The 27,751-nt window shown below is 41.9% G+C and overlaps 1 protein-coding gene across 4 annotated transcripts in view; it reads right to left on the reverse strand.

Annotated features, from left to right (window-relative positions):
• Positions 1-205: 205 nt before the first annotated feature.
• nphp1 (nephronophthisis 1) overlaps positions 206-27,751 on the reverse strand; it is a 49,655-nt gene continuing 22,109 nt past the window's right edge. The window contains exons 18-20 of one of the 4 annotated variants that reach the window (XM_052498700.1): positions 1,356-1,429; positions 1,137-1,181; positions 206-883 (exon numbers count right to left, since the gene is read on the reverse strand). In XM_052498700.1, the coding sequence (XP_052354660.1) occupies positions 638-883; positions 1,137-1,181; positions 1,356-1,429 (365 nt within the window). In that variant the 3' untranslated portion in view covers positions 206-637. Of the gene's footprint in view, positions 884-1,136; positions 1,182-1,355; positions 1,430-15,443; positions 16,038-16,290; positions 16,336-16,509; positions 16,584-27,751 lie in introns of those variants that run through there. The other 3 variants (XM_052498699.1, XM_052498698.1, XM_052498697.1) reach the window with 3 other exon arrangements.

Raw genomic sequence — 27,751 nt, forward strand, 5'->3', positions numbered from 1 at the left:
CGTGCCCCAGGACTACCTGACATGATGGCTCCTTGCTGTCCCCAGTCCACCTGACTGTGCTGCTGCTCCAGTTTCAACTGTTCTGCCTTATTATTATTCGACCATGCTGGTCATTTATGAACATTTGAACATCTTGGTCATGTTCTGTTATAATCTCTACCCGGCACAGCCAGAAGAGGACTGGCCACCCCACATAGCCCGGTTCCTCTCTAGGTTTCTTCCTAGGTTTTGGCCTTTCTAGGGAGTTTTTCCTAGCCACCGTGCTTTTACACCTGCATTGTTTGCTGTTTGGGGTTTTAGGCTGGGTTTCTGTACAGCACTTTGAGATATCAGCTGATGTACGAAGGGCTATATAAATAAATTTGATTTGATTTGATTTGATTTGAATATGATGTTCTTAAGCAAGGAGCAACGTGGAGAGCCTGTATAAAGCCCTTAGCCGTGGTATATTGGCCATACACCACAACCCCCCGAGGTGCCTTATTGCTATTATAAACTGGTTACCAACAGTTCTGTCATACCCATGGTAACCGCTCTGATATACCGCTGCTGTCAGCCAATCAGCATTCAGGGCTCGAACCACCCAGTTTATCATTTTGAATAAATAACTCTGGAAACAGACGGATTAATGCAGTTGCTATTGGGCCATGCAGAGGAGGTCATAGGTGAGCTGTGAGATGTCAAAGGCTTGGTGGCGAGGGGGGCTGTCCGGGGTGTGTGTGTGGAATGGTTCTAGGGAACTGTTGAAGATGACTCGTGCCCGCTGGTTCTCCACCATCTCATCAGCCCAGCGAGGAGGGGGCAGGTCAGCCGAGTAGAGGAGAGGATAGATGTTGTCCATGTATACCCTCACAAACTTCCTCTTCAGCAGAGGTAGGTCCCTCTGAAAAACCCACACACACACACGTAAATCCACCATCACACAAAACACACACCCACAGAACAAGCCAGTTCAGCAGTGCCACAAAAAATAGCTTCACAATTCCTCAACCACCAGAAAAATACATAAGGGCTGGTTTCGTGCACACTAAAAAGCACTTTAAAATGGAGAATCTCAATCAAAAATACTTCCGTCCAGGATTAGGCTTCATCTGTGTCTGAATGTTCAGAAAGTTCTGCTCTAAGGATTTGCTTACCTTTTCAGATCTCTTCATATTGCTCTCAGCCTCCAACCAAGACTTCTGAACAGAAAAACAATTCAGTCAGGGGGATGATGCAACATTATAGTAAATACACTGTAGCTAGCCAATAAGTCTATAAAAGAGCCCACTGATTCCTGAAAATAGGGTCTGAATTGCATTCGGTTATCAGGGGGTGCTGAGATGAGCTAGCCTCGATCCGGCAACGGAATTTACCCTCAGGGCATCCAGCAGGTCCGATTGGTCCATGATCTCTGGGAAGGTGGCCAGCAGAGGACTACAGATCAGATCTGTTGGGGAGTGACATTGGCCCGAGAGAATTCCTCATTAGTGACAAACGGCTACTGCAACACATACTGTACTACCGTAGGAAAAGCAGTCTGGTCTTCTCTATATCTGATCATCAGCACAGGTGAAACAGGGGCAACACCAATCTGACAAGATTACCTTCCTGGGCCCGGTTCCCCAAAAGCATCTTAAGGCTAAATTCATTGTTAGAACCTTCATAGGAGCATTGTTAAATCTCTGATCTGTTTCCCAAAACCATCGTTACTAAAGTTGAACTTAAACGCTTGTCATTTACCAACTGCCTCAGACCACTCGCAGAACAGCTAAGTGTCACTATATACACTGCTCTCAAGTGGCGCAGAAGTCTAAGGCACGACATCGCAGTGCTAGAGGCGTCACTACAGACCCTGGTTTGATCCCGGACTGTATCACAACCGGCCGTGATCGGGAGTCCCATAAGGTAGCGCACAATTGGCCCAGCGTCCTCCGGGTTAGGAGATGGTTTTGCCGGAGTAGGCCGTCCTTCTAAATAATAATTTGTTCTTAACTGACTTGCTTAGTTAAATAAAGGTTCATTCAAATGTAATTCAAAATACACAAAATATCTGAGTTAAACATACACTGAATATATAAAACATTAGGAACACTTTCCTAATATTGAGTTGCACCCCCTTTAGCCCACAGAACAGCCTCAAGTCTTCGGGCATGTACTCTACAAGGTGTCGAAATCATTCAATGGGGATGCTGGCCTATGTTGACTTCAATGCTTCCCACAGTTGTGTCAAGTTAGCTGGATACCCTTTGGGAGGTGACCATTCTTGAAACACACGGGAAACTGTTGAATGTGAAAACCCAGCCGCGTTACAGTTCTTGACACACTCAAACCGGTTCGCCTGGCGCCTACCATACCCCGTTCAAAGGCACATCAATCTTTTGTCTTGCCCATTCACCCTCTGAATTACACACATACACAATCCATGTCTCAATTGTCTCAAGGCTTAGAAATCCTTTAACCAGTCTCCTCCCATTCATCTACACTGATTGGCTCCACCCAGTACCCTTCCTTGAACCTAGTCACTGTCACTAGCCGGCTACCACCCGGTTACTCATCCCTGCACCTTCGAGGCTGCTGCCCTCCTGTGTACATAGACGTGGAATCACTGGTCACTTTAATAATGTTTCCATACTGTTTTACTCTTTTCCTATGTATGTACTGTATTCTAGTCAGTGCACAATTGGCCCAGTGTCGTCCGGATTTGGTCGTCAGTGTAAATAAGAATGTGTTCTTAACTGACTTGCCTAGTAAAATAAAGGTTAAATAAAGGTTAAATAAAATAGTGTGTTTAACAGGTGACATCAATAAGGGATCTTATCTTTCACCTGGATTCACCTGGTCAGTCTATGTCATGGAAAGAGTTCTTCATGTTTTGTACACAACGTAGAATCAAGATGTTTATTTTTAAATGTTTTATTCCACCTTTATTTAACCAGGTAGGCTAGTTGAGAACACCTTTATTTTGTTTAAAGTTGAACACCTTTATTTAACCAGGTAGGCTAAGTTGAGAACACCTTTATTTTTAGTTGAGAACACCTTTATTTAACCAGGTAGGCTAGTTGAGAACACCTTTATTTAACCAGGTAGGCTAGTTGGGAACACCTTTATTTAACCAGGGTAGGCTAGTTGAGAACACCTTTATTTAACCAGGTAGGCTAGTTGAGAACACCTTTATTTAACCAGGTAGGCTAGTTGAGAACACCTTTATTTAACCAGGAGGCTAGTTGAGAACACCTTTATTTAACCAGTTGAGAACACCTTTATTTAACCAGGTAGGCTAGTTGAGAACACCTTTATTTAACCAGGTAGGCTAGTTGAGAACACCTTTATTTAACCAGGTAGGTTTTATTAACCAGGTTGAGAACTTTATTTAACCAGGTAGGCTAGTTGAGAACACCTTTATTTAACCAGGTAGGCTAGTTGAGAACACCTTTATTTAACCAGGTAGGCTAGTTGAGAACACCTTTATTTAACCAGGTAGGCTAGTTGAGAACACCTTTATTTAACCAGGTAGGCTAGTTGAGAACACCTTTATTTAACCAGGTAGGCTAGTTGAGAACACCTTTATTTAACCAGGTAGGCTAGTTGAGAACACCTTTATTTAACCAGGTAGGCTAGTTGAGAACACCTTTATTTAACCAGGTAGGCTAGGCTAGTTGAGAACACCTTTATTTAACCAGGTAGGCTAGTTGAGAACACCTTTATTTAACCAGGTAGGCTAGTTGAGAACACCTTTATTTAACCAGGTAGGCTAGTTGAGAACACCTTTATTTAACCAGGTAGGCTAGTTGAGAACACCTTTATTTAACCAGGTAGGCTAGTTGAGAACACCTTTATTTAACCAGGTAGGCTAGTTGAGAACACCTTTATTTAACCAGGTAGGCTAGTTGAGAACACCTTTATTTAACCAGGTAGGCTAGTTGAGAACACCTTTATTTAACCAGGTAGGCTAGTTGAGAACACCTTTATTTAACCAGGTAGGCTAGTTGAGAACACCTTTATTTAACCAGGTAGGCTAGTTGAGAACACCTTTATTTAACCAGGTAGGCTAGTTGAGAACACCTTTATTTAACCAGGTAGGCTAGTTGAGAACACCTTTATTTAACCAGGTAGGCTAGTTGAGAACACCTTTATTTAACCAGGTAGGCTAGTTGAGAACACCTTTATTTAACCAGGTAGGCTAGTTGAGAACACCTTTATTTAACCAGGTAGGCTAGTTGAGAACACCTTTATTTAACCAGGTAGGCTAGTTGAGAACACCTTTATTTAACCAGGTAGGCTAGTTGAGAACACCTTTATTTAACCAGGTAGGCTAGTTGAGAACACCTTTATTTAACCAGGTAGGCTAGTTGAGAACACCTTTATTTAACCAGGTAGGCTAGTTGAGAACACCTTTATTTAACCAGGTAGGCTAGTTGAGAACACCTTTATTTAACCAGGTAGGCTAGTTGAGAACACCTTTATTTAACCAGGTAGGCTAGTTGAGAACACTAGTTGAGAACACCTTTATTTAACAGGCTAGTTGAGAACACCTTTATTTTACCTTTATTTAACCAGGTAGGCTAGTTGAGAACACCTTTATTTAACCAGGTAGGCTAGTTGAGAACACCTTTATTTAACCAGGTAGGCTAGTTGAGAACACCTTTATTTAACCAGGTAGGCTTTAATTTAACCAGGTAGGCTAGTTGAGAACAAGTTCTCATTTACAACTGCGACCTGGCCAAGATAAAGCAAAGCAGTGTGAACAGACAACAACACAGAGTTACACATGTGTAAACAAGTGTACAGTCAATAACACAATAGAAAATAATAAAGTCTATGTACAGTGTGTGCAAATGGCATGAGGAGGTATGGCAATAAATAGGCCTAACCTATTTAAATAAATAAACACTATTCCTGTTGTAGAGAGGGGGCAATCCCAGAAACTGCAGCATGAGTGCTATTGCTGGGACAACCCAAGCCTACACACACATGCATGGGCATGAGAATAAGTATTATTTGATAAACACAGGGAGGACTTGTTTCATCTGCCCCATTGTAATTTTTAAATTTTTTGGTTGCAATATCCTGAGTCATAGGAACTCTTGATGAAACTCAGCCCTTAATGAATGACTAACCATCTGAATTCTTTAGCAATACAAGACCATCGTCTGACCATCCCTTAATGAATGACTAACCATCTGAATTCTTTAGCAATACAAGACCATAGTCTGACCATCGCTTAATGAGAGGTCTGGTTAGCAGATATCACTGAATTTGTTCAGGAAATGTGTCATTCTAATGACTTGTTAAACCCACTTCAATCAGTGTTGATGACGGGGATTTTTATGCCTTGAGGGATGGATTGGTATGCGTGCCATTCAGAAGGTGAATGGGCAAGACAAAAGTTAAGTGCCTTTGAACGGTTATGTCATGTCTACACTACTAGAAAAAAGGGATCCAAAATGGTTATTCGGCTGTTGTAACGGCTTTCTTCCTGGGAAGGAGAGGCGGACTAAAACGCAGCGTGGTTAGGGTTAAACATCTTTAATCAAGACGAATACAGAGAAAACACTACAAATATACAAAACAATACATGTGAAAACCGAAACAGTCCTGTGTGGTGAAACAAACACAGACACGGAAACAACCACCCACAAAACCCAACACAAAACAGGCTACCTAAATATGGGATAACACTTGAATATAGGATAACACTTTTTTGGTACCAGGTAGAACTATTTTGGGTTCCATGTAGAACCCTCTGTGGGAAGTGTTTTACATGGAACCAAAAAAGATTCTTCAAAGGGTTCTCCTAAGGGGACAGCCGAAGAACCATTTTAGGTTCTTGATAGCACCTTTTTTTCTATTGTTCATATAAATGTTCTGTCCTGACCACTAGTCAAGTGAGGCTATTCTGCATGACAATGGCTACTCTGTAGGGCTCTGTCTCCATTAGGTGATGGTTGCTAGGCAGAGGCTTAAGAGAGGGCACAGCATATAAAACCTACTGTTTAGGCTTGTCACTCTTGTTTTGAGTACATTGGAGAGAAACAAATTTGCCACTTTAAAGAGCTGGACAATCCCACCCCCTTAAATCTATCTATCTATTTACAGTATGTCTTTCTCTCTCTATCCATCACATATTTATTTATTTTTCCCTTACCATGACTCTGCTGTGACAGTTTGTCTTTCTCCCCAACCAAATGGCCCACGAGCAGTCCCCTTCATGCTATCTATTTGAGTATGTTTTCTTGTTATGTTTACCATCTTTTCCTTACACAAAAGAGAGGGCCTGTTCTTGGCCCAGAGATCACTCCTCTGGTGTGTTTGAGCAGAGAGTAAGCTACTCCCTGAACCCGGCTCAGCGAGGCCTTTGTTATGGCGGCAGGACAACATGTCTTCTCTGTGAACGCCCAGTACAAACCTTTGACCCTATACCTAGAGCAATGTTCATCCAAGCATGTTTAAAGGCCTTTGTCATACAGACCTAAGTCATACAGATCTAAAGACTGGGTGGGGAGGAGGACTAGACATCAAAGAGCTTTCCCATAAACCCACTGGAGTACCACAGCCTTTGAACTGGGACGATGGATTCTCACTGATAAGACATTCCACCAGTCTCCCAGGCAGAGAAACAATGATTAACTTGGATGGATGCTTCTTATTTTTTTCTTTCAGTCTGCTATTTCCATTCAGCTTGTAAATAGGTGAAAGCAACGAGATGCAAAAATAACTTAGGGTCTCGATTCATTCCGTATTGCGGAAATTCATTGCTAAAGCGTGATTGCAATTCCTGCGTTCGCGGAGACTGCATTCGCTGTAAAATCTGCGTATGTTGGCTTAAGACCCAGACACACCCATTTGTTCATGGAATAGAGTAGGTGCAAATAAGGTCTGCAATTTGACATCAATAACATGACAGTAATTCTACCTCAAAAACAAACACGTGAATAACAATGAATTTTAAACCCACAATAGCAGGTAGCACTAAATAAAGTGACATATTGCCTATTAGGGCTGGGAATTACCAAGGACCTCACAATACAATATTACCACGATACTTAGGTGCCGATACGATGTGTACTGCGATTCTCACAATTTATATATGTATTGCGATTCCATAATGCCATTTTATAGCATTTTGATGTTCCAAACACACTGCTCACAGAGGCACAAATAGAACATGAGAAAACAAGTCTTAATCAGTCATGAAAATAAAAGTGCTGAAAATGTGTTGGCTCACTATTTAAAAAGAAGATAGAGAACTGCCCTCGATCCTGTTCCATTACATTACACATACGAGCCATTGGACTAAGGCATCTTCTGAACAGTGAAGTTTTGTTAAGAGCCGCAACGCTCAATCTGAACATTAACACGCGTCGCTTGTGGTACGGTTTTAGGAGCATAAGGACAATATATTTCATATCAGCGAGAAATAATAAATTTAAAAAACAATAGGATAAAACCTCTCTGGGATATTCGGGATGGTAGTGTCCCACCTCAACAACAGCCAGTGAAAGTGCAGGGCGACAAATTCAAAACAACAGAAATCTCATAATTAAAATTCCTCAAACATACAAGTACTTTACACCATTTTAAAGGTAAACTTCTTGTTAATCCAGCCACAGTGTCCCATTTCAAAAAGGCTTTACGGTGAAAGCACACCAAACGATTATGTTAGGTAAGCACCTAGTCACAGAAAAACACAGCCATTTTTCCAGCCAAAGAGAGGAGCCACAAAAAGCAGAAATAGAGATCACTAACCTTTGATGATCTTCATCAGATGACACTCATAGGACTTCATGTTACACAATACATGTATGTTTTGTTTGATAAAGTTCATATTTATATCAAAAAATTGCGCGTTATGTTCAGTAGTTCCAAAACATCCGGTGATTTTGCAGAGAGCCACATCAATTTACAGAAATACACATCATAAAGGTTGATGAAAATAAAAGTGTTATACATGGAACTTTAGATAAACTTCTACTTAATTCAACTGCTGTGTCAGATTTCAAAAAAGCTTTGTCTGTAGGAATGCAAGCTAACTCTCAAGTGAATGCGCCTGAATGAGCCAGGTGCCAGACACCTGGCTCAAACAGCCCTTATGAGCCCCCACTTCACAGTAGAAGCATCAAACAAGGTTCTAAAGACTGTTGACATCTATTGGAAGCCTAAGGAAGTGCAATATGACCACATAGACACTGTGTTTTCGATAGGGAATGAGTTGAAAAACTACAAACCTCAGATTTCCCACTTCCTGGTTGGAAACAGTTTTAGAAACTTCCGAGTGTTTTCTATCCAAATCTACTAATAAAATGCATACATTAGCAACTGGGCAACTGGGCCTGAGTAGCAGGCAGTTTACTCTGGGAACCTTATTCATCCAAGATACTCAATACTGCCCCCCAGACCAAAATAAGTTAAATTGATACACACCTTTATATTGTTAGAGTTCCCACACGGCCATAACTCATAACTATGTTACACGGTTTGTTACACAGCCATAACTCCATGTTACACGGTTTGTTACACGGCCATAACTCCATGTTACACGGTTTGTTACACGGCCATAACTCCATGTTACACGGTTTGTTACACAGCCATAACTCCATGTTACACGGTTTGTTACACGGCCATAACTCCATGTTACACGGTTTGTTACACGGCCATAACTCCATGTTACACGGTTTGTTACACGGCCATAACTCCATGTTACACGGTTTGTTACACGGCCATAACTCCATGTTACACGGTTTGTTACACGGCCATAACTCCATGTTACACGGTTTGTTACACAGCCATAACTCCATGTTACACGGTTTGTTACACGGCCATAACTCCATGTTACACGGTTTGTTACACGGCCATAACTCCATGTTACACGGTTTGTTACACAGCCATAACTCCATGTTACATGGTTTGTTACACGGCCATAACTCCATGTTACACGGTTTGTTACACAGCCATAACTCCATGTTACACGGTTTGTTACACGGCCATAACTCCATGTTACACGGTTTGTTACACGGCCATAACTCCATGTTACACGGTTTGTTACACGGCCATAACTCCATGTTACATGGTTTGTTACACAGCCATAACTCCATGTTACACGGTTTGTTACACGGCCATAACTCCATGTTACATGGTTTGTTACACAGCCATAACTCCATGTTACACGGTTTGTTACACGGCCATAACTCCATGTTACATGGTTTGTTACACAGCCATAACTCCATGTTACACGGTTTGTTACACGGCCATAACTCCATCATGTTACACGGTTTGTTACACGGCCTGAATGAACCAGAGGTAACTCATTTCCATTTTTTAAGACTACAAGCTGGCGAGCTCTATTGTCAGAGGAGAATACAATGCACACATAAAAACAACCCACTGGGCACACACTGGTTGAATCAAGGTTGTTTCTATGTCATTTCAATTAATTTACATTGAACCAATTTGGAATAGATGTTGAATTGACATCTGTGCCCAGTGGGAATATGCTACTTATTGTTTTATCTATAAAATGTATTGCACAATTAAACATGGTGCTATACAGGAGCACGAGTACAGGACATCAATAAGCTGCTCCCAAACATTTTAAACCAGCACCAGGAAATGTAGTCTATCATAGTTCATTAGGAAGGGCAGCTCAGAACAGCTAAAGAGGGATTTAAAAGAACTGATTGGTGTCAAGCAGAGAACCAATAACCCCCCTACAATATCTGGCCCACTCCCCTCCCTAAATCGTGGCATTGAACATGCCAGACTTTTATCCCTCCATAACTGGCTACGAGACTCTACTGCAGCTCTGTGGGTGTAACATTTATTGACCATTTTGATAGCTTCTGGAAACAAAGCTTGTATTATAAGGAGGATGGGATCCACCCAAATCATTTCGGTTCATGGATCCTTTCACAGCATTATAAGGCTGCATTGAGACAATGACTTACCAATGACCCAAGCCCAGCTCAGTTAACCCCTACCATTGTGTTGCTGAGTTGTCATAATGCTTCAGCAAATGTACATTACATCCCAGGGGCATTGAAAGACACAATGTAATTTAACTGCCCTGAAAGCCTCTGCTGATCCCACAGCAACTCTATGTAGTAATCATGTGCCTATGAACCAGTTCTACTGTTAGCACTGAGGCGGTGTGCCCTAGCAGGAAGTCCACTATGTGAAGCTCACCCTGCACTAACACAAATAGCATGAGCATGACTACTTCTGCTAAGCTTCCCAGTAAAGCAATGAAAACAATTAAGTATCCCAGGAAAGTGCAAAAATAGCCTACGTTAACATATGTAGCCTAAGAAACAAGGTTCATGAAGTAAATAACTTGCTAGTAACAGATGACATTCATGTTCTGACTACCTCTGAAACTCACTTAGATAATACCTTTGACACAGTGGTAGCAATACATGGTCATACCATTTACAGAAAAGACAGAAATGGGGGCGGTGTTGCGGTCTATATTAAGAACCACATTCCTGTAAAGTTTTGAGAGGATCATCTGCCTCACCTTAAGCCCATTATTGTGGGAAGCTGCTATATACCAGCAAGTTCTAACAGTCAGTACCATTCTATACATTGTAAAATAATAGTGAAGGCATCAAAACTATGAAATAACATATATGGAATCATGTAGCAACCAAAAAAGTGTTAAATCAAAATATTTTTTATATTTCAGATTCTTCAAAGTAGCTACCCTTTGCCTTGATGCCAGCTTTGCACACTCTTGGCATTCTCTCAACCAGCTTCACCTGGAATGCTTTTCCAACAGTCTTAAAAAAGTTTCTATATTCTGAGCACTTGTTGGCTGCTTTCCTTCACTCTGCGGTCCAACTCATCCCAAACCATCTCAATTGCGTTGAGGTTGACTGATTGTGTAGCCCAGGTCATCTGATGAGGCACTCCATCACTCTCCTTATTGGTCAAATAGCCCTTACACAGCCTGGAGGTGTTGGGTCATTTTCCTTTTGAAAAACAAATGATAGTCCCACTAAGCGCAAATCAGATGGGATGGCGTATCGCTGCAGAATGCTGTGGTAGCCATGATGTTTAAGTGTGCCTTGAATTTTTTTAAATCACTGAAAGTGTCACCAACAAAAATACCCCACACCATCACACCTCCTCCTCCATGCTTCACGGTAGGAACAACACATGCCAAGATAATCTTTTCAACCTACTCTGCAACTCACAAAGATACGGCGGTTGGAACCAAAAATCTCACATTTGGACTCATCAGTCCAAAGAACAGATTTCCACTGGTCTAATGTCCATTGATCATGTTTCTTGACCCAAGCAAGTCTCTTCTTCTTATTGGTGTCCTTTAGCAGGGGTTTATTTTCATCTATTCGACCATGAAGGCTTGATTCATAGTCTCCTCTGAACAGTTGATGTTGAGATGTGTCTGTTCCTTGAACCATGTGAAACATTTATTTGGGCTGCAATTTCTGAGGCTGGTAACTCTCTGCAGCAGAGGTAACTCTGGGTCTACCTTTCCTGTGGCGGTCATCATGAAAGCCAGTTTCTTCATAGCGCATGATGGTTTCTGCGAATGCACTTGAAGAAACGTTCAAAGTTCATGAAATGTTCTGGACTGACTGACCGTCATGTCTTAATGTAATGATGGACTGTCATTTCTCTTTGCCTACTTGAGCTGTTCTTGCCATAATATGGACTTGGTCTTTTACCAAATAGGGCGATCTTTTGTAAACACCCCTACCTTGTCACAACACAACTGATTGGCTCAAACGCATTGAGGAAAGAAATTCCACAAATTAACTTTTAACAAGGCACACCTGTTAATTGAAATGCATTCCAGGCCACTTCCTCATGAAGCTGGTTGAGAGAATGCCAAGAGTGTGCAAAGCTGTCATCGAGGCAAAGGGTGGCTACTTCTGAACTTTTAAGGTTACTACATGATTCCATATGTGTTATTTCATAGTTTTGATGTCTTCACTATTATTCTACAATGTAGGAAATAGTAAAAATAAAGAAAAACCCTTGAAGGAGTAGGTGTGTCCAAACTTTTGACTGGTACTGTATGTGATATCAACAGAGAGGTATATGTACAATATTGACTGGCTTTCATCAAGCTTCCCACTCAAGAAAAAACGTCAAACTCTAACCAGCGCCTGCAACCTGGTTCAGGTTATCAGTCAACCAATTTTTTATTATTTTATTGAATGTATGGTGAGAGTAATGAGGCAAACGGTATGGTAAATAAGTCTGGCAGCACAACTGATTAGCAAACGTACTGCAAATTGAAAAAATCATGTGACTAGACGGAATAAAAAGAGGAAACTATACTATGAAACAAATAGAAATGATATAAAGAATTATAGTAAAAAGCTTTGGAGAACCTTACATGCAATTTTGGGCAAAAAGGCAAACTCAGCTCCATCATTCATTGACTCAGATGGCTCATTCATCACAAAACCCACTGATTTTGCCAACTAGTTTAATGATTTTTTAAAACGATTAGCAAACTTAGGCATGACATGCCAGCAACAAACGCTGACACTACACATCCAAGTATATCTGACCAAATTATGAAAGACAAGCATTGTCATTTTGAGTTCCATAAAGTGTGTGTGGAAGAGGTGAAAAATTGTCTATTAACAATGACAAACCACCGGGGTCTGACAACTTGGATGGAAAATTTGAGGATAATATCGGATTATATTGCCACTCCTGTTTGCCATATCTTCAATTTAAGCCTACTAGAAAGTGTGTTCCCTCAGGCCTGGAGGGAAGCAAAAGTCATTCCACTACCTAAGAATAGTAAAAAAACTTTTACTGGCTCAAATAGCCGACCAATCAGACGAACCAACCCTTATTAAACCCTTGTGTTTGACCATATTCAGTGCTATTTTACAGTGAACCAATTCACAACAGACTTTCAGCACGCTTATAGAGAAGGACATTCTACAAGCACAGCACTTACATGGGTAACCTAGTGGTTAGGGCGTTGGGCCAGTAACCGAAAGGTTCCTAGATTGAATCCCTGAGCTGACAAGATAAAAAATCTGTCATTCTGTCAATCTTTTTGTATCCAAATCCGGCTTTAAACTTCTTCACAACAGTATCTCGGACCTGCCTGGTGTGTTCCTTGTTCTTCATGATGCTCTCTGCGCTTTCAACGGACCTCTGAGACTATCACAGTGCAGGTGCATTTATACGGAGACTTGATTACACACAGGTAGATTGTATTTATCATCATTAGTCATTTAGGTCAACATTGGATCATTCAGAGATCCTCACCGAACTTCTGGAGAGAGTTTGCTGCACTGAAAGTAAAGGGGCTGAATAATATTGCACGCCCAATTTTTCAGTTTTTGATTTGTTAAAAAGTTTGAAATATCCAATAAATGTCGTTCCACTTCATGATTGTGTCCCACTTGTTGTTGATTCTTCACAAAAAAATACAGTTTTATATCTTTATGTTTGAAATGTGGCAAAAGGTCGCAAAGTTCAAGGGGGCCGAATACTTTCGCAAGGCACTGTATGTGGTAGTAGAGTCATGGCCTGAGGGCACACAATTAATCTGTGAATGTATTGCATTGTTTTTTAAATTGAATAACTGCCTTAATTCTGGTGGACCCCAGGAAGAGTGATTCAGTAACTAATGGTGGTCCATAATAAATACAATTACAAACCAGAGACCCCTTAGAGCCTTATTCTAAAATGGATTCAATAAAACATTTTCCTAATCAATCTACACACAATGCCCCATAATGACAATGCAAAAACAGGTTTTTAGAAATGTTTGCACATTTCTCACCAATTAAAAACAGAAAAAACATATTCATATAAGTATTCAGACACTTTACAAAGAGATGCAAAATTGAGCTCAGGTGCATCCTTTTTCCACTGATCATCCTTGAGATGTTTCTACAACTTGATTGGAGTCCACCTGTGTGAAATTCAATTGATTGGACATGATTTGGAAAGGCACACGCATGTTAGAGCAAAAACCAAGTCATGAGGTCAAAGGAATTGTGCGTAAAGCTCCGAGACAGGATTGTGCCGAGGAACAGATCTGAGGAAGGGTACCAAAACATTTCTGCAGCATTGAAGGTCAACAAGAACACAGTGACCTTCATCATTCTTAAATGGAAATTGTTTGGAACCACCAAGGCTCTTCCTAGAGCTGGCCGCCCGGCCAAACTCAGCAATTGGGGGAGAAAGGCTTTGGTCAGGGAAGTGACGACGAACCCGATGGTCACTGTGACAGAGCTCTAGAGCTCCTCTGTGGAGATGGGAGAACCTTCCAGAAGGACAAACATCTCTGCAGCACTCCACCAATCAGGCCTTTATGGCAGAGTTTGCCAGACGGAAGCCACTCCTCAGTAAAAGGCGCGATTGCCCACTTGGAGTTTGCCAAAAGGCACCTAAAAACTCTCAGACCATGAGAAACAAGATTCTCTGGTCTGATGAAGCCAAGATTGAACTGTTTGGCCTGAATGCCAAGAGTCACGTCTGGAGTAAACATGGCAGCATCCCTACTGTGAAGCATGGTGGTGGCAGCATCATGCTGTGGAGATGCTTTTCAGTGGCAGGTGTGCTAAGCTTGTAGTGTCAAACCCAGGAAGACTTGAGGCTGTAATCACTGCCAAAGGTGCTTCAACAAAGTACTGAGTAAAGGATCTGAATACTTACGTAAATGTGATTTTTCATTTTTTTCAAAAAAACTATTTTTGCTTTGTCATTATGGGGTATTGTGTGTAGAAAAGAAGGACAAAAACAATTTCATCAATTTTAGAATAAGGCTGTAATGTAACAAAACGTGGAAAAGTCAAGTGGTCTGAATACTTTCCGAAGGCGCCGTAAGTCCTTCACCTGTTTTGCAAGTTACTTTCACATGTCCTGCATCCAAGAGGACATTGGGGAGAAAGGCAGTGTTTTTCCTTTAGCGTTGTACACCATTGTGACTAAGAGGGAGAGGTTTACATCTCGCTTGTTGTTGTCGTAATTACCTCTTACTCAGCTAGGCAAGGCAAAGGGTTAGACTGTGGGCCTAAATTTCCCAAGGAAAAAAGAAAACACACCTTATAACCACACCCACACATAAAAAATCTGTTCATAATGCCTTATGTGAAATGTCTTGCATCAGGTATCACCACACATTCCAGAGCAACTGCACAATGGGAAATGTTTGAACTTTTCTTGGAGCCAACTATTTGCCTAACCATATCAATGTGAGTGAATATCACAGCCTGTCTGTCGTGCATAATCTCATATCACTTCTATTACCAGGCTCTGACACCAGGTCCATACAGTACATTATAGTTTCATAAGAGTGAAGGTGTGGTGTGTGTGTGTGTGTGTGTGTGTGTGTGTGTGTGTGTGTAAACGCCATTACTTATTAGTGGATGTTTGCAATAATGCACTCTACACAAAGCCCTGGTACTTTCTGGGACTGTATTTTAAACATCTGAGTAAAAAATAGAGGATGACGACCAATGTCATCTATTATAGTTTATTATAAATATAGAAAAATACAAAACTAAATAGTGACATATAACTAAGCAATAATGCCAGAGGGGATGTGGTATATGGCCAATATGATGTTCTTAAGCAAGGAGCAACGTGGAGAGCCTGTATAAAGCCCTTAGCCGTGGTATATTGGCCATACACCACAACCCCCCGAGGTGCCTTATTGCTATTATAAACTGGTTACCAACAGTTCTGTCATACCCATGGTAACCGCTCTGATATACCGCTGCTGTCAGCCAATCAGCATTCAGGGCTCGAACCACCCAGTTTATCATTTTGAATAAATAACTCTGGAAACAGACGGATTAATGCAGTTGCTATTGGGCCATGCAGAGGAGGTCATAGGTGAGCTGTGAGATGTCAAAGGCTTGGTGGCGAGGGGGGCTGTCCGGGGTGTGTGTGTGGAATGGTTCAAGGGAACTGTTGAAGATGACTCGTGCCCGCTGGTTCTCCACCATCTCATCAGCCCAGCGAGGAGGGGGCAGGTCAGCCGAGTAGAGGAGAGGATAGATGTTGTCCATGTATACCCTCACAAACTTCCTCTTCAGCAGAGGTAGGTCCCTCTGAAAAACCCACACACACACACGTAAATCCACCATCACACAAAACACACACCCACAGAACAAGCCAGTTCAGCAGTGCCACAAAAAATAGCTTCACAATTCCTCAACCACCAGAAAAATACATAAGGGCTGGTTTCGTGCACACTAAAAAGCACTTTAAAATGGAGAATCTCAATCAAAAATACTTCCGTCCAGGATTAGGCTTCATCTGTGTCTGAATGTTCAGAAAGTTCTGCTCTAAGGATTTGCTTACCTTTTCAGATCTCTTCATATTGCTCTCAGCCTCCAACCAAGACTTCTGAACAGAAAAACAATTCAGTCAGGGGGATGATGCAACATTATAGTAAATACACTGTAGCTAGCCAATAAGTCTATAAAAGAGCCCACTGATTCCTGAAAATAGGGTCTGAATTGCATTGGGTTATCAGGGGGTGCTGAGATGAGCTAGCCTCGATCCGGCAACGGAATTTACCCTCAGGGCATCCAGCAGGTCCGATTGGTCCATGATCTCTGGGAAGGTGGCCAGCAGAGGACTACAGATCAGATCTGTTGGGGAGTGACATCGGCCCGAGAGAATTCCTCATTAGTGACAAACGGCTACTGCAACACATACTGTACTACCGTAGGAAAAGCAGTCTGGTCTTCTCTGTATCTGATCATCAGCACAGGTGAAACAGGGGCAACACCAATCTGACAAGATTACCTTCCTGGGCCCGGTTCCCCAAAAGCATCTTAAGGCTAAATTCATTGTTAGAACCTTCATAGGAGCATTGTTAAATCTCTGATCTGTTTTGGTCGTCAGTGTAAATAAGAATTTGTTCTTAACTGACTTGCCTAGTTAAATAAAGGTTAAATAAAGGTTAAATAAAATAGTGTGTTTAACAGGTGACATCAATAAGGGATCTTATCTTTCACCTGGATTCACCTGGTCAGTCTGTCATGGAAAGAGTTCTTAATGTTTTGTACACAACGTAGGATCAAGATGTTTATTTTTAAATGTTTTATTCCACCTTTATTTAACCAGGTAGGCTAGTTGAGAACACCTTTATTTAACCAGGTAGGCTAGTTGAGAACACCTTTATTTAACCAGGTAGGCCAGTTGAGAACACCTTTATTTAACCAGGTAGGCTAGTTGAGAACACCTTTATTTAACCAGGTAGGCTAGTTGAGAACACCTTTATTTAACCAGGTAGGCCAGTTGAGAACACCTTTATTTAACCAGGTAGGCTAGTTGAGAACACCTTTATTTAACCAGGTAGGCTAGTTGAGAACACCTTTATTTAACCAGGTAGGCTAGTTGAGAATACGTTTATTTAACCAGGTAGGCTAGTTGAGAATACGTTTATTTAACCAGGTAGGCTAGTTGAGAACACCTTTATTTAACCAGGTAGGCTAGTTGAGAACACCTTTATTTAACCAGGTAGGCTAGTTGAGAACACCTTTATTTAACCAGGTAGGCTAGTTGAGAACACCTTTATTTAACCAGGTAGGCTAGTTGAGAATACGTTTATTTAACCAGGTAGGCTAGTTGAGAACACCTTTATTTAACCAGGTAGGCTAGTTGAGAACACCTTTATTTAACCAGGTAGGCTAGTTGAGAACACCTTTATTTAACCAGGTAGGCTAGTTGAGAACACCTTTATTTAACCAGGTAGGCTAGTTGAGAATACGTTTATTTAACCAGGTAGGCTAGTTGAGAATACGTTTATTTAACCAGGTAGGCTAGTTGAGAACACCTTTATTTAACCAGGTAGGCTAGTTGAGAACACCTTTATTTAACCAGGTAGGCTAGTTGAGAACACCTTTATTTAACCAGGTAGGCTAGTTGAGAACACCTTTATTTAACCAGGTAGGCTAGTTGAGAACACCTTTATTTAACCAGGTAGGCTAGTTGAGAACACCTTTATTTAACCAGGTAGGCTAGTTGAGAACACCTTTATTTAACCAGGTAGGCTAGTTGAGAACACCTTTATTTAACCAGGTAGGCTAGTTGAGAACACCTTTATTTAACCAGGTAGGCTAGTTGAGAACACCTTTATTTAACCAGGTAGGCTAGTTGAGAACACCTTTATTTAACCAGGTAGGCTAGTTGAGAACACCTTTATTTAACCAGGTAGGCTAGTTGAGAACACCTTTATTTAACCAGGTAGGCTAGTTGAGAACACCTTTATTTAACCAGGTAGGCTAGTTGAGAATACGTTTATTTAACCAGGTAGGCTAGTTGAGAATACGTTTATTTAACCAGGTAGGCTAGTTGAGAACACCTTTATTTAACCAGGTAGGCTAGTTGAGAACACCTTTATTTAACCAGGTAGGCTAGTTGAGAACACCTTTATTTAACCAGGTAGGCTAGTTGAGAACACCTTTATTTAACCAGGTAGGCTAGTTGAGAACACCTTTATTTAACCAGGTAGGCTAGTTGAGAACACCTTTATTTAACCAGGTAGGCTAGTTGAGAACACCTTTATTTAACCAGGTAGGCTAGTTGAGAACACCTTTATTTAACCAGGTAGGCTAGTTGAGAACACCTTTATTTAACCAGGTAGGCTAGTTGAGAACACCTTTATTTAACCAGGTAGGCTAGTTGAGAACACCTTTATTTAACCAGGTAGGCTAGTTGAGAACACCTTTATTTAACCAGGTAGGCTAGTTGAGAACACCTTTATTTAACCAGGTAGGCTAGTTGAGAACACCTTTATTTAACCAGGTAGGCTAGTTGAGAACACCTTTATTTAACCAGGTAGGCTAGTTGAGAACACCTTTATTTAACCAGGTAGGCTAGTTGAGAACACCTTTATTTAACCAGGTAGGCTAGTTGAGAACACCTTTATTTAACCAGGTAGGCTAGTTGAGAACACCTTTATTTAACCAGGTAGGCTAGTTGAGAACAAGTTCTCATTTACAACTGCGACCTGGCCAAGATAAAGCAAAGCAGTGTGAACAGACAGCAACACAGAGTTACACATGGTGTAAACAAGTGTACAGTCAATAACACAATAGAAAATAATAAAGTCTATGTACAGTGTGTGCAAATGGCATGAGGAGGTATGGCAATAAATAGGCCTAACCTATTTAAATAAATATTGAAGTAATTACAATTTAGAAAATCAACACTGGAGTGATAGATGTGCAGATGATGATGTGCAAGTAGAAATACTGGTGTGCAAAAGAGCAGAAAAGTAAATAAAAACAATATGGGGATGAGGTAGGTAGATTGGATGGGCTATGTACAGCTGCAGCGATCGGTTAGCTGCTCAGATAGCTGATGTTTAAAGTTAGTGCGGGAAATATAAGTCTCCAGCTTCAGCGATTTTTGCAACTCGTTCCAGTCATCGGCAGCAGAGAACTGGAAGGAAAGGCGGCCAAAGTAGGTGTTGGCTTTGGGGATGACCAGTGAGATATACCTGCTGGAGCGCGTGCTACGGGTGGGTGTTGTTATAGTGACCAGTGAGCTGAGATAAGGCGGACCTTAACCTAGCAAAGACTTGGCCTGGAGCCAGTGGGTCTGGCGATGAATATGTAATGAGGACTAGCCGACGAGAGCATACAAAGCGCAGTGGTGGGTGGTGTATGGGGCTTTGGTGACAAAACGGATGGCACTGTGATAGACTGCATCCAATATGCAGAGTAGAGTGTTGGAGGCTATATTTTGTAGATGACATTGCTGAAGTTGAGGATCGGTAGGATAGTCAGTTTTACGAGGGTATGTTTGGCGGCGTGAGTGAAGGAGGCTTTGTTGTGAAATAGGAAGCCGATTCTAGATTTCATTTTGGATTGGGGATGCTTAATGTGAGCCTGGAAGGAGAGTTTACATTCTAGCCAGGCAACCTAGGTATTTGTAGTTGTCCACATATTCTAAGTTGGAACCGTCCAGAGTAGTGATGCTAGTCGGGCGGGCGCGGGCAGCGAACGGTTGAAAAGCATGCATTTAGTTTTAATAGCGTTTAAGAGCAGTTGGAGGCCACGGAAGGAGTGTTTTATGGCATTGAAGCTCGTTTGGAGGTTAGTTAACACAGTGTCCAGATATTTACAGAATGGTGTCGTCTGCATAGAGGTGGATTGGGGAATCAGCAAGAGCGACATCGCTGATATATACAGAGAAAACAGTCAGCTGGAGAATTGATCCCTGTGGCACCCCCATAGAGACTGTCAGAGGTCCGGACAACAGGCCCTCTGATTTGACACACTGAACTCTGTCTGAGAAGTAGTTGGTGAACCAGGCGAGGCAGTCAGCAACACCTCAGCAACACTCAAGGACCTAAACGATATCGTAACCGCCATCGATAAAAGACAGGAAGTCAGTTGCACTCCCAGGCAAAATTGGTTGCACTCACGGGCAAAATCGGTTGCACTCACGGGCAAAATCGGTTGCACTCACGGGCAAAATCGGTTGCACTCACGGGCAAAATCGGTTGCACTCACGGGCAAAATCGGTTGCACTCACGGGCAAAGTGAGTTGCACTTCCGAACATCGTCCCCCAAACTGAGTGTCTAAAAGAGGTATAAAAGGAGGAGCGATCAGTGCCTAGGCATGATCCTCAACATATATGATTTGGATACCATAGAGAATCATCAGGCAAGGTAAATTACTTTATACTATACTCTGTTTGTATTGACTACTTCGACATTAAGGCACGAGCAAACTATTGACCTTTATATGTTAATAATTGTATTGTACTCTGGAAACTCACACAAGAAGCGAACGACGTTGAGTAGGAGAGAACTTTACCCCTCAACTGAGCGAGGTGTATAGAACTCTTGAGATCAACAAGTTCCATCTTTTGGGTACCAGAGACAATAGCAGTTTGACACGATTGAAAAAGCCCAGAAATAAGTAAGCCTCGTAGTAGCCAAGGATCGAAAAAAGGAAATCAATATCTAAACAGCAGGCAGTAAAAAGTGTAACCATAGGAAATTCAGACTAAATAAGAAATAATAGTATTATAAACAGCGGAGGCTGCCAAAATATTACTACTCTTATAAAGACCAGTTTCGGGAAGGACCAAGGGACTGACTGAGCATTTAAGGTAATTGAACTATTTTCGCTATATAGTCAATATTGTTAGAAGTGTTAATGCATAAAATATTTGCAATAATTAGCTGGCATTGGTATACAGTGTATTAAGGATTGATTGAGCACTATTGTTGTATTAAGGAAAACTGTATGACCATTGAAGTGTGATAACGTGTATAAGACAAAAAAACAGAGTGATTTAATAAAAGCTAGAAACTTTGACAACTAGGCCAGTTTAACAATCTGAAGAGCAAACACCTTTGACACTCACTGAACAGAAAATGACACTGGTTATAGGTTAAGGCTATAGCACTAAAGAATACTCGATTGTGTGGACAATAAAAAGTATATCAGGGATTAGAAGTTACATCCCACATATAACAATACTAGTTTCCAAGTGACTATTAGCTGACGAGCATAATAATCAATAAGAGATTATTAGGTATTGATGTATAAATCAATCAAAAGGACAGGTGGTTAAAGGAGATCTTAGTATAAACTTGAATATAATACTCTAAGAGCCCAGAATAGACTCATAAAGGGAGTGACAACGTGAACGAAGGAACAAACCCAACTCACACGAAGGGCCATTACGAATAAATAAGAGGGGTTGGTAGGGCCGCACGGCTAGGCCCTTGTTACACCGAAGTGACTAAAACCCTAAAGTACTCTGTCTAGCCAGAGGACGGGATAGAGGCTTTTGCTGCAGGCGAGGGGCAAAAGTCAGTACTGTGACAGAGCTCTTATTCTCCATGGACTTTACAGTGTCCCAAAACTTTTTGGAGTTAGAGATACAGGATGCACATATCTGTTTGAAAAAGCTAGCCTTTGCTTTCCTGACTAACTGCGTGTTTTGGTTCCTGACTTCCCTGAAAAGGTGCATATCGCGGGGACTATTCGATGCTATTGCAGTCTGCCACAGGATGTTTTTGTGCTGGTCGAGGGCAGTCAGGTCTGGTGTGAACTAAGGGCTATATCTGTTCTTAGTTCAACATTTTTTGAAAGGGGCATGCTTATATGGTGAGGAAATTACTTTTAAAGAACGACCAGGCATCCTCGACTGACGGGATGAGGTCAATATCCTTCCAGGATACCCGGGCCAGGTCGATTAGAAAGTGTTTTAGGGAGCGTTTGACAGTGATGAGGGGTGGTCGTTTGACCGCGGACCCATAGCAGATCCAGGCAATGAGGCAGTGATCGCTGAGATCCTGATTGAAAATAGCAGAGGTGTATTTGGAGGGCAAGTTAGTCAGGATAATATCTATGAGGGTGCCCATGTTTACGGATTTAGGGTTGTACCTGGTGGGTTCCTTGATAATTTGTGTGAGATTTGAGAGCATTTAGCTTAGATTGTAGGACTGCCGGGGTGTTAAGAATATTCCAGTTTAAGTCACCTAACAGAACGAACTCTGAAGATAGATGGGGTGCAATCAATTCACATATGGTGTCCAGGGCACAGCTGGGAGCTGAGGGTGGTCTACAACGGGTGGCAACAGTGAGAGACTGTCTTTCTGTCTGTGACCTTTACAATTGCTACAAACAATTGAAGGATAAAAATCTAGCTTGAAGCATCTTCAAATGAAAACCAATAGATGACTTGCATAAAAAGATAAATAGGCTACAGTGCCTACAGAAAGTATCCTTAATTAGTTCAGGAGGAAAAATGTGCTTATGAAATCGCAAAATAAGTTGCATGGTAGCAAATAGAATTAAGAACTACTCTTTACCCTATACATAAAATGATCTGTAACGTCCCTCAATCAAGTAGTGAATTTCAAGCAGAGATTCAACCACGAAGAACAGGGTGTTTTTCAATGCCTTGCAAAGAAGGGCACCAATTGGTAGATGTAAAATTTTAAAAAGCAGACAGTGAAAATCCCTTTGAGCATGGTGAAGTTATCAATAAGGCCTTTGGATGATGTATCAATACACCCAGTCGCTACAAAGATACAGGCGTCTTTCCTAACTCAGTTGCCGGAGAGAAAGGAAATTGCTTAGGGATTTCACCATGAGGCCCATGGTGATTTTAAAAGAGTTAGAGTTGAATGGTTGTGATATGACACAACTGAGGATGGATCAACATTGTAGTTACTCCACAAAACTAACCTAAATGACAGAGTGAAAAGAAGGAAGCCTGTAACAGAATTAAAATACTCGAAAATATGTATTAATTAAGTAATACTGCAAAAACAATGTGGCAAAGAATGTACATTTTTGTCCGGAATACAAAGCGTTATGCTTGGTGCAAATCCAACACGTCACTGAGACCACTACAATGGAGTTGGCTGTATTATGTTATGGGCATTCTTGTCATCGGCAGGAACTAGGGAGTTTTTTATAAAAAGAAACAGAATAAAGCTATAAGCACAGGCAAAGTCTGAATAGAAAACCTGATTCATTCTGATTTCCAACAGACACTTAAGAGACAAATTCACCTTTCAGCAGGACAATAACCTAAAACACAAGGCCAAATATACACTGGAGTTGCTTACCAAGACCATATTAAATGTTCCTGAGTGACCTAGTTAGTTTTGACTTGAATCTATGGCAAGACTTGAAAATGGCTGTCTAGCAAGGATCAACAATTAACATGACAGAGCTTAAAAATATATATTTTTATAATAATTGCCAAATATTGTACAATCCAGGTGTGGAAAGCTCTTAGAGAATTACCCACAAAGACTCATGTGCCGAATAGAACCGGTGTAGACTTTACACCGGTTCTATTCGGCAACAATGCAGAGTTAAAAAGTAAGACAAATATTTGCTGAATAAAAAAATCATAGTAACACAATAAAAACAATAAGGCTATATACAAGGAGTACCGGTACAGAGTCAATGTGCAGGGGTACGAGGTAGTTGAGGTAATTGAGGGAATTCAGTGTATTCGGAAAGCATTCAGACCCCTTGACTTATTCCACATTGTTATGATTTTTTTTTTTTTATAATTATGAACATGGCATATTGGATGACTGTCATTCATAATCCTTTCACCCAGCTCAATGTAACATCAATAGAATAGATTTAGGCTACTACATGATACTTACATTTTCCCTCCACCCATCATGAGGTTGCCAATGAATGAAAGTTCATTGAACTTGGTAGCCAATGAATGAAAGTTTACACCGGTTCATAGTAGCTAATGAATGAAAGTTTACAAAGTAGGTGCACATTAGTCCAACAGTTACAAACGAGAGTTTATATTGGACAAATTCAGGTATGTTTATCCCCGTTTTGTTCACTTCCGTTTAAGAAACGTTTTCAACAGAATTGGCGCAATGAATACCCTCCTGATTACATGCAAACACAGTTAACTTTCATAGCAGCCACATACAAACAGCTTGTTGTATATATAATTCCTTCTTGCATCTATCTACGTGTTCTCCTCCTCTCACCTTTTCCATTCGCTTGTGGACTTCAGTGTACAACACATCAGCTGTCTGTGACCAGGCAAAAAAACATTTCCATGCCAAACCTTCATATCATAACCGCTACACACAGCCTACATCGGTGTCAGGTCATAGTCAACATAGCTACTAGAACTAACGTAGGAGTCCTAGTAAACAGAAGTACTAGGACTCCTCTGGTAATTTGGCCTATCCACAAGTACAGGGGGTACTTGAGAAGACGCATGAGATCATAGGCTTATTGGTAAAATGCACATGAGGGGGTACTTCAGGAGTACTCCGGGCAGAGCAAAATTCGGTTGATAGTACAATAACCAAAAAGGTTGGGAACCACTGCAGTATTGTACAGTCAGCAGCAAGCACTTTCGCAGTTATACCGGTGGGTCCCGGTGGCAATAAATGAATAAAACAAAATCTTACCTTACTTGGAAGAGTTCCAGTGTTGGATAGCCAGCTATCTAATATAGCATCCCTCTCTGTTTGAGCCGGGTGTTTGGGTTGGCCAAACTAGCTTGCAGCATTCGATGCTAGCTAAGTAAGTGAAAAATATATATACCGTGAAATATAGCTAGCTCTCTCTCGCTCTCTCTCTTGACGGCAGGGAGCGATGTACTGGGCCTTACGCACTACCCTCTGTAGCGTCTTGCGTTTGTATGCAGAGCAGTTGCTATACGAAGCGGTGATGCAGCCAGTCAAGATGCTCTCAATGGTGCAACTGTAGAGCCTTTTGAGGCCCTGAGGGTTCATGCCAAACCTTTTCAGCCTATTAAGGGGGAAGAGGCGTTTTCATGCCCTTTTCACAATTTATGTTTTTGGACCATGATAGGGCCTTAGTGATGTGGACACCAAGGAACTTGAATCTCCCAACCCGCTCCACTACATCCCTGTCGATGTGAATGGGGGCGTGTTCAGCCCTCAGTTTCCTATAGTCCACGACAAGCTCCTTAGTCTTGCTCACGTTGAGGGAGAGGTTGTTGTCCTGGCACCACACTGCCAGGTCTCTGACCTCCTCCCTATAGGCTGTCTCATCATTGTTGGTGATCAGGCCTACTACCATCATGTCGTTGGCAAACTTAATGATGGTGTTGGAATCGTGCTTGGCCACACAGCCACACAGAGACTGAGCACGCACCCCTGAAGGGGCTCCGTGTTGAGGGTCAGCGTGGCGGAGGTGTAGTTGCCTACACTCACCACCTGGGGTTTGCCCGTCAGAAAGTCCAAGATCCAGCTGCAGATGGAAGTGTTCAGTCCCAGGGTCCTTAGCTAAGTGAAGAGCTTGGAGGGCACTATGGTGTTGAATGCAGAGCTGTAGTCAATGAACAGCATTCTCAAATAGGTGTTCCATTTGTCCAGGTGGGAAAGGGCAGTGTGGACTTCAATAGAGATTGCGCCATCTGTGGATCTGTTGGGGCAGTATGAGAATTGGAGTGGGTCCAGGGTGTCTAGGATGATGGTGTTGATGTTGATGTGAGCCATGACCAGCCTTTCAAAGCATTTAATAGCTACAGATGTGAGTGCTACGGGGCGGTAGTCTTGGGCACAGGGACTATGGTGGTTTGCTTGAAACATGTAGGTATTATAGACTGGGTCAGGGAAACATGTAGGTATTACAGACTCACAGCTGTAATCACCGCCAAAGGTGCTTCTACGAAGTATTGACTTAGGGGTGTAAATACTCATGTAAATGAGATATTAAATGTTCAATAAATTAAATGTTCTAAAAGCATGTTTTCACTTTGTCATTATGGGGCAGTGTGTAGATGGGTGAGAAAAAAAAACAATTTAATCAATTTTGAATTTAGGCTGCAACAACAAAATGTGGAATAAGTCAAGGGGTATGAATACTTTCTGCAGGCACAGTATATATAGTAATCATATTAAAATCAATTTTGCTCAATCAATTGACTTCTATTTTTCCAATAGACCACATACAGTCTTATCTTTTCCTCAATATATTTCAGAATGTGTAAAAATGTGCGCAATGATGTACAATCTGTGATTTAGTGCATCATTATTGGTTAAGCATTAGAATAAGCCGTCTCAATATTTGCAGCCACATAGGTGGTAATATTTTGGGTCGGGTGAAAACGGGGTGTGGTGGGATTAGTCTTTGAAGAGGTAGGGTTTTAGATGTTTTCGGGAGATGGGTAGACTCTGCTGTCCTAGCTTCAGGGAGAAGCTGGTTCCACTATTGGGGTGCCAGGACAGAAAAGATGGGCCTAAGCGGAAGCTTCCCTCCCGTAGGAGTAGGAAGGCCAAGAGGCCAGAGGTGCCCGAATGGAGTGCTCGGGTTGGGGTGTAGGGTTTGATCATAACCTGAAGGTAGGGAGGGGCTCTGTAGGCAAGTACCATGGTCTTGTATTGGATGTGAGCCTTGACTGGAAGCCAGTGGAGTGTGCAGAGGAGCGGGGTGACATGGGAGAACTTGGGAAGGTTGAACACCAGGCGGGCTGTGGTGTTCTGGATAAGAGGGTTTGATGTAGAGCATGAACGAGTCACTGCTTTGATGTTTGCAGAAAACGACAAGGTTCTTTGCACTCTGGGAGGGGACACCGTTGAGTTGTCAACCCTGATGGAGAGGTATGAGCGGGCAGGACCGAGCCGGCCGGGAGGAAAGGGGACAGTGCGAGTCATAGGATGAGACTATGGTTGAAGAGGGAGAACCAGGAGACAGAAGGATTTAACAGAAGGGAGAGATTATAGGATAGAAGAGGAGTAGTGGGAGAGAGAGTGAAGATTGCGACGGCACATGACCATCTGGGTAGGGGCTGAGTGGCTAGGGTTGGAGGAGAGGGAGACAGAAAAGGAAACAAAGTAGTGATCAGAGACCTGGAGGGGGGTTGCAGTGAGATTAGTAGGCGTGCAGCCTCTAGTAAAGATGAGGTCAAGTGTGTTGCCTGCCTTGTGAGTTGGAGGGGATTGGGAAAGGGTGAGGTTAAAAGAGGCAAGGAGGGGAAAGAAAGTTGTAAAGAAATTAAATGAAGGCAGACGTCAGGAGGTTGAAGTCGCCAAGCACAAAGAGCGGTGAACCATTGTCAGGAAATGAGTTCATCAAGGGGTAAAGCTCATTGAGGAACTCTTGAAGAGCACCTGGTGGGTGATAGATGACAACAATGTTAAGCTTGAGTGGACGAGTGACAGTGACAGCATGGAATTCAAATGAGGACAGGTGAGTGAGGAAGGGGACAAAAATCTCCAATTAGGAGAAATGAGTAGCCCTGTGCCAACACCACAACAACCAGATGCTCTCGGGCTATGAGAGAACACATAGTCAGATGAAGAGCTGATCTCTA

The sequence above is a fragment of the Oncorhynchus keta genome, chromosome 36 (assembly GCF_023373465.1).
Source record: "Oncorhynchus keta strain PuntledgeMale-10-30-2019 chromosome 36, Oket_V2, whole genome shotgun sequence".
NCBI lineage: Eukaryota > Metazoa > Chordata > Actinopteri > Salmoniformes > Salmonidae > Oncorhynchus > Oncorhynchus keta.